The following is an 8,520-nucleotide window of genomic DNA, read 5'->3' as shown; positions in this document are numbered from 1 at the left end:
CATTTTACAATAGAATTCTTCTAGGCGTAACCATATTTCAACAATTATAATTGTTTGTGATCTTCTAGAAAATGCTATTTTCCTATGTAAGCAATCAGGCACGTGTGTGTTGCATTCCAACTTTCTAGGAAAACTGAAATTTCTAAACAAATATATATATGTCTTCTAGGTGTTGCAACTATATTTAACCCTAATGGATGGTGGATCTTCAAGGCAATGCTTTATTTTAAATACGTTTATAAGATACGCATGCATCAAATTTCATTTTCTAGGACATATGCATAAATACAGGTATAATATAATGTATGTCAACTCGTATTATTTGTGTACTTAAAAATGTTGTAATTAAAACGAAATATTTTGGTTTTTTAAATATATATTTATTTTAACGGCTTTTCGACCGCTCATCCTCGGGTCGTGGAGTGCTGAGGATTCCTGATTTTTTTATTTAGCCGGCTAGATCTTCGGGATAGGCCGCTTCATCTTAGGATATGATAGAAATGGGGTTTCATTGTTTGAATTTATGGTCTTCTTCTTTTCTTTCCTTTTGGTTTTCGGCAGAGAAATGTGATCTTTAATAATTTTTTAAATTCATAATTGGGTCCTTTTTTATGTTGATTTAGTTTTCTTCTGCTAATAATTGTTCTGTATTTATTTATAAATAATATAATTTTCCCAAAAGACCGTTTTAATACCATTGTTTACATATAATGTAAATTTAAATGCTATGAATTTATATAAACTGGTGATACTAACTAATATGGAAAGTTAAGGATTGAATGAATAAATATTTAGCTTTTAGAATGCTTTTTGGTGTTCTTTGTATTTTATTACGGATTGCAGTAATAAAATATACTCCATTTTTTTATACTCCTTTCAGTATTTATCTTCAAATGGCAAATTTTCGTTGATTTTTGCAAAAATGTTTTGGTTTGGTTATAAGCTTTATTTCCTATTTTGATCGTTAGGAGGTGTTGTTATTTGGTTTGCCTCATTTTCAATATAACTAAATTTTGAATTTATATGTACTTTCGGAGTTGCTTCATAAGCTTGTTTGTTAAAAAAATGTTTCTAATCCATACCATGTATTTTTGTTTTGTATCTGTTTTTTGATGCTATTTGGTCAGTGGGTTGTCGATCTCTCTAAGGGGTAATCTTAGCATTTAGTATATGAGGGATTTATAAACTGCCATTTTATGTTAATGTGGGTGGTATGACTTTTCTAGAATCTAGTTACTTGTGTGCGTTTGTTTTTGAAGTATATTATTAAAACTGTTACAATTTACAGTAGAAAATTAACGGTTTTCAACTGTAAAAAATAAAGATTGACTTTTTTGTACTTAAATATATATAAGGACAAAAAAGCCAATCTTGTCAGTCTTTTATATATATATATATATATATATATATATATATATATATATATCAGTACTTTTTGTGATTCAATGTTTATTGAAATTATACATATATATATATATATATATATATATATGTTGTACCGGTACTTATATTGTATACAATATTCTGATGTTTTCGTCTTCAATCAGAAACAAATCGCTTTGGATTTATTGTAAGTAGAGTACCTTTAAATAACAAAAATGTTAACTCACATTTAAATCCATAATTCAGTAACACATGTTTTACTGTATAATTATTACTATCGGTTCCGTATGCGCATTATGCAGGACAAACACCAATTCAATAAAAACGTCATACACGTGTCATTAGTACTAAGTTGATGAGCAATTTCTTAGTTGTGGGATATAATATTATGGCTTTTCACATGTATTCCTTTTTGAAACTTTTCAATTACAATTATCCAAGTCACTGAATAGGCCTTTTTATATTCAGTAAGTTAATTAATATATACTGAAATATTATGTTCGATTTCTAAATGGTTTACCCATTTATAAAAAGTAATTTCAATACAAGTAATGATTTAACAGAATTGTAAAATAAGACTTATGAACGAACTACACTGTGTAGAATAAATTAGTCAATACATCTGTCCAATTAAATCCTAAGTTACTAATTGTGTAATTTTTATCGCTTATTTATGTTCTATTCTTTCTAATTTACTATCTTATTTTAATCAAATAAAAAAAATGCTTCTTAAACCTATAATTTCTTTATTCAGGTTGTCCTTCAATAAATAATGTAGTGGTAACTGTAGTAAAGAGACTCATTTCCGAGGTGCAACGAAATGTGTATAAAGTACAGAAACTTTAACAAATATATGACCATTGTGTAAACTTCTAAATATTGTTTTAAAAATGCATTATATACATTTTTACAATGTTATTAAATAAGTGTGTTTAGTAATTCATTGAACTTATCGAAGTTCATGTTTTATGAAGTACTGTAGATTTATAACATGTACGGACTAATGTGCATTTAACAAGGAGAACGTGAAAAATATAAAAAAGTAAAATATATAAATATAAAAAAAAATATAAAATAAAAGTAGGAACTAAATTATCATACTACATACAAATTACACCAAAATAATCAGCCTGAGATCAAACAAGACTAGTAGGCTGCTGTGATTTCAACAGGTTTTAATATTATTATTAAGATTCTATATGTGAAATAAATAATTAGAGCAGTAATTTTTAGATAATATTTCTTGACGTTATCCGTCAATACGGGTTTTATGAGTCCACAAGTTTTAATATTCCTCTAATGTAGGACACTTATCCTATAAGATTCAAGAAAATTTGGTGTGACCAGTCCATGATATCTGTATTGAGACCACCATTCGTTGCGTGGTGGAAATATGATCGACCTGAATTAAAACTCATCATGTTATATAGGCTGAGCGTTAGTGAAGCCTATCATTCGAGGGGCTGAAAAAATTGATTTGTGTGTCTGTCTGTCCTTACGGTATCTCGAAGACGAACGGACTTATACACTTCAGATTTTTTATAAAGTTTTATCCATATATAGGTAACACTGAGTTTAATTATGATGTTAGTTACTCCATGGGATTTGGCTGAGCGTTAGCATGTGTGTTTACATTGGTCTATGGGTAACAGTAGTGGTCTGGACAACCTCAGACAGGACGGGGGGACACTACATCAAGGATGAGGGGCGGCGATACACCGAAGGTCCTGGAAAGGTCAGAGATATGAGGTCCGTCGAAAGTGACTAATATTGTAAAGTTCGAAAGTTATTAGTATGATGTTTTGTTAGAATATTAAAGGAGAGGGTTATGTAACATGGTTAAATAACAATTTGTATTCTTTTTCCTTAGCTTCCCTGTCTACCCTTGAACTGAGGGGTAAGTAACAACATTATTGAAAATGTTTTCTCACTGTGTTAAAGCGATTTTATTTTTTTGTAGACAACTCTGATCCGTTGAAGAAATCGACATTTGAATTTGCGTCACTTCCAAACTTTTGCAGTCTAGGAGAGCATTGTCTGGTCGGTAGATAGAAGGCATTTGAGAAATTAAAAGCAAGTATAATCTAATATTACTTTTATCGCTTAGGAACTTACTAATTAGATTTAATAAACACATACTTTGTATTTAGCTTTTACTTACTGATTCAAAAACATATTAAGTATTTTGGTGAGCTTTAGGAAATTGTTTACTTCGGTCTTATGGGTGAATAAAAGTGCCTAACAAAAAATGTCTACTACTGCACAAAAAGCAGACTGCAATCATAAAACTTGTGGCATTGTAACTCGTGAGGATATAGAGACTTAAAATTGAGCAACTTCAGCAAAATATTTTTCGCGAAGCGTGGTATGCGACACTCTAATCTTTTACTAATTATATCGGAGAAAAGTAACAATGTTTTTTAAATATTCTGGCAGGGGTATGAGTTTAAAACCCCTTTTGATAAAATCCTTAAATCATGAAAACTTTTCCTATACCCTCCTTTAAGAAAGGATATGTTTTCCCTCTAAATTATAATAGTCCAATCCTATACTATTGAAATAGCATTTCATACACTAAAAAGTTGCACCAAATTCTATAAAAATTATAATAATTATACAATTCGGTTTCATGTACTGTTAAGAAAATATACAATAGGCGAAGTGGACATTTGATCCTAAGTACCTGAACGTGTCTTTGCTGTACCAAAATATTTTTACCACAATTATTTTTTTCCTCTTGAACAAAATTAATTAATTAATTAATTTATTTATCTCAACGGCAAACGCCAATTTTATACAGTAATAACAAAAAATAATTATAGACAATATGTACTAATGTTTACTTAGAAGCTAACAAGACAGAGAACAAATAGTAACATACAACAAGGAGGCATGACCGGCAAACAACACAGGCAACAACCGTACAAGACTGGAAATTGTAAAGCTAGTACTAGGACTAGGACACTTTATAGCAATAGGACATAGAACATAGAGCCTAAGAAGAGATATTAAAATAAGAAACAACAACAATTAATTAAATACTATGAAGAAAAAAAAGTAAATAAACTATATAAAAAGGACTAACATCAGTAAAGAATCTAAGATAACAGTAGGAGTAGCAGTAGGGGTGTCTTAGTCTTAAATGAGACATGACAGTTGTGAGGTAACAAATGTTCACTCTATCCCTGTGTACGTAAGTGGAGCTCGGCGTCAGGAATTAGACGTCCTTTTTAACTCCTAAGAACGACGAAACAAAATTAAATGGTAATTGTAGTTTAAGAAGTTAAGCGTCTCTGTTTTTGGATCTAAGTTTTACGTTGACGTTTTTCAGTGTAAGATGTTTTAATGTTTTTATAAACTTCTGCACTGGTTGAAAAGTAACAGGATATTCAGAATCGCTATGGACGAGGGTAGGGTGCGTCTCATATCGAGAACCATGAGGAGGGATAGCAGGCACTACATCAGCCTTGTCACCTTTTAAAGAACTGAGGACAGCTATGATCCAGCCCCTTCCAGTCAAAGTGGGCTTGAGAAAACCGTATTATATGTGTTTAGTCTTTCATAGGCTGTAACATGTAGGGATGACCCATTCCAAAAGTCATATCCGCATTAAATTACCCCTTTTCATGTAACTATCTCCCAATATGCCGTTCATGATGTGCTGTTACCGGAGATTCATGGGGTTGCGTAGATTTAAGTGAGACAACGAGTTTTGTTCTAACCAGTATAGTACGGTTAGAAAAAAATACCCTGATCCCTGTCCCTGATCAGCCTGGAAGGTATAAACCAGACAGAACTGAACACTTCTGGAATAAGATTCCCACTTTATATATCTTTACACTGTTCTAACTCTCTCATTAGTTGAACTGTATGGATGTAACACGAATTTGTTTGTGTACTGGTAGATTTCAAGTCATATTAACTAATGGATCCATAAAATTCGCTTCAAAAGAATTAAATATATTGGACTGCTCAGTTATTCAAGTACACAAAATGACAAACTACATAGTTTGAGAGCTAACATAGTTTGTCAATATTCAAGGTACCATAGGCCGTATTTCAGTATTGTGATCCTTAGAGAAAGCGTTCTTGTATCAGAGGGAAATAAGTATACAGAAACGTTTTTGTTTCGAATTAAAATTGATAATTCAAAACTGTTACATAAAGTAATTAAATTTTAAATAAACAGGAATTAAAAAACATGATTCCATTGTGATTGCATTGATTTTGATCGTTCGGAACCTATTTTTAGGTTGGTACTGCTAGAGCTATATTTGTGCAATTAAATTAACTTAAAAATACAATACTATAAAATCTATAAATTTAGTCTATCAACTAGTTTTATAATCACAATGTTATAAAATAAAATAATTTTAGAGCCTATAAGTATCAATATATTACCATTATAATATTTAAGTACAATGCTATTTTACTTAGCCCAACTGTATCCGGCTTCATTATAACTATGCTGCAAAGAATAAATTCGATAATTAGTACTTATTGTTTCCTCCTTTGGCATTGGGAACAATTAGAGTAATGAGACATGTGTTACTCACAATAACACGCACTGCGAAAAACGAACTAGGTTTTTTTAGACAAAAATGTAATTACGTGGAATACCACATTTTATGGTATATAAGCTCTAATATGATAGAGCCGTAATTCGTAGCTACCACAATGAAGACCTTCGCACTTTGGTTGTTAGTTGCGATTGAGTTGGTGCCATTTATCCTCGCAGTCCCTGGCAACCCTTCTTATGTCGTCGGCAGATACAAGCCAACCACAAGGTAAGTATCTTGGATAAACTTATAAAAATGAATAGTCAATAGTGTTACTGATCGCTAATCTCAATAACGGCTGGGCCAATTCGGAAAATTATTTGGTTAAATTCTTTGAATTCCAAAGAAGGTTTGTATGAAGAAACACTTCAGAATTTTGAAACATAATTTACATATTTATTCATCGCAACCCAAGTTTAACTGACACTAAAGAGGTTTTGCTCTTTCAGCTGTTTATGGGAAAATTTGAGAAAAGCCTATATCCTGTTCTTGATCAGTAGTGTAATGTGGACAGCAAAGACAATGTTACTATCTAGATTTTAATCCAAACTGTGAAAGTTATCAATTAAAACAAAACCTGTGTATTTACTTAAAAGTGGTTGGTTTCTTTGAAATTGTATTATGGAATTTTTACTGCTGCTTAAAAAAAGAGCGCTAAAATGCCTCAAGGACCTATTCTTTCTCAGCAACAGTTCGGAAAACATGAAGAATTTTATAACGCAGAATCTATTATAAACGATCATTTAAAAGTGTTGTATGAACTTATTAATGTCTTCTCCTTCATAATAGGGAGAGTAGATTTTTTTTAACATAGTAGGATTCAAAGTCTGGTATGTATATTTTCTTCATTGCAGCAACAAATATTGATACTGGAAATATTTTAGACCAAAGCAAACTGCAGGAACCAGAATCAGACGCTTTTGACCGAAGTACCTCCATATTTGTACCTCCAAGTAAAATATATTTGTTACGTCCCTTTATCACATTTCCATTTTTATTATTTCTACATAAATTACATGTAAATGTATTACGTCCTATATAATTTAAATGCTATCATGATTAATCAAAAACAATAAGCCGTTGGTCCCCAGGTTAAGTGTTAGAGAGGGCTTCTTAGCCCTAACTTCGCCTGGTAAAATAAGAGTCTTTAATTTTTTTAATCGCCTCTACATATTATGCCTTCATAAAATTTCTATGTATATAGTGCCGCATATTACATCTAAGCGAACTATTACTGACATTTGGAGTATGCTACGAGACTACTTCTAAGGAGAAGGCGATCCTCTAATCACATAAAATGTTGTTACGTAGGGCATAAAACATAAAATGCCTGTGTTTTAGTTTCTAGGTTTATACATTTTACTTTTTTATTATAAAAGCCAAAACGTTTTGAGATCTGCAATATGATCAGATCCTCATGTGAGTAACTAAACTTTTGTAACACATTATTGGAATCATGCCGGAGCTTAGTAATGCACATAAGCCAGTAATATAAACAAATATAATATGCAAGGAGCTAACACAACTTGTACGTTTTGATTCATTAATTACATAAGTATATGTTAAAAATGGCTTTAATTTTAAACTTATCTCAAAATTAATCCAGAAACAAAAAAATATTAGTTGCAAACTACAATTCTTCAAAGTATTAAGGAAATTTATAACTACCTGTAAAATATCTCATGATTGCGTAATGAGTAAAAGTATTAATACTTATGTGTGTTACAATCCTCAATTATGATTTGCTATATTAGAAATGTAGCCTCTAAAATTGTTTGATAAATATGTATATACATATATGATTTGCTTATTTTAATCTAGATTGCGGTTAAGTATTAGATTAGTTAATTATCCATCTGAGGAAAGGCTCATGTTGCAGAACTTGAAACGTAGTGTTATTGATATTTCGTACCACGATTTGATCATTATTATTATTATTTCAGATACGTTTTCTTGAAGCGTGAAGAGGACAACTTTGACTGGGGCGCTGTTGTTCAACATTTCAATACCTGCCACCAGTACAAGTTTCTGATCGACAAGATTGTCGTCACCACGACAGACGGCGGAAGTGACTACCCTGCTCGTGGACATCTTGTGGCTGGAGGCATCAATCAATTTTACTTCGGCCTCAGGCTTACCGGTATTGGCACCACATTCTACGCAGTTGAGGTGTGGGTCACCTGGCAGGAAAAGGAGAGAACAGTCACGCAGGACACTATGATCGGGTTTAGGCTCTTCCACCCTTGCGCTCACCGGGCTTCAGAGGACGATTAATGTACTGCTTAAAATATAAAAATAAAGTCATATTGTTCTTCAAGAATGATCGCTTTTTTCATATATTAAACTATATAAACGTAATTTGTTCTACAGTAATATTCTATACCTTAAGTAAGTTTTCATCGTGTGATATACATTTAACAGTATGCTTGCACAATAAATTTATATTTATATTCGTTTTAGGGTACACCTTACACACTTTCTAAATATTATTCATTACAGCATGTAGAAAGTTGCGCTAAAATAGTCTTTCTATTGCTAATACTCATTTTTGCATTACTATTTTATAATATATGTGGTC

At 31.5% G+C, this 8,520-nt stretch overlaps 1 protein-coding gene across 1 annotated transcript; it reads left to right on the top strand.

The window, feature by feature from the left end:
- Positions 1–6,054: 6,054 nt before the first annotated feature.
- On the top strand, positions 6,055–8,263 carry LOC124366541. The gene is made up of 2 exons (XM_046823130.1): positions 6,055–6,170; positions 7,886–8,263. The coding sequence occupies exons 1-2, from the start codon at positions 6,061–6,063 to the stop codon at positions 8,214–8,216; spliced, it is 441 nt and encodes a 146-aa protein (XP_046679086.1). The 5' UTR covers positions 6,055–6,060; the 3' UTR covers positions 8,217–8,263.
- The last annotated feature ends 257 nt before the right edge of the window (positions 8,264–8,520 follow it).

The sequence above is a fragment of the Homalodisca vitripennis genome, chromosome 7, assembly GCF_021130785.1.
Source record: "Homalodisca vitripennis isolate AUS2020 chromosome 7, UT_GWSS_2.1, whole genome shotgun sequence".
NCBI classification, from domain to species: domain Eukaryota; kingdom Metazoa; phylum Arthropoda; class Insecta; order Hemiptera; family Cicadellidae; genus Homalodisca; species Homalodisca vitripennis.
The sequence above is the reverse complement of the archived record's forward strand: the minus strand, read 5'-3'. Positions and strand labels throughout refer to the sequence as shown.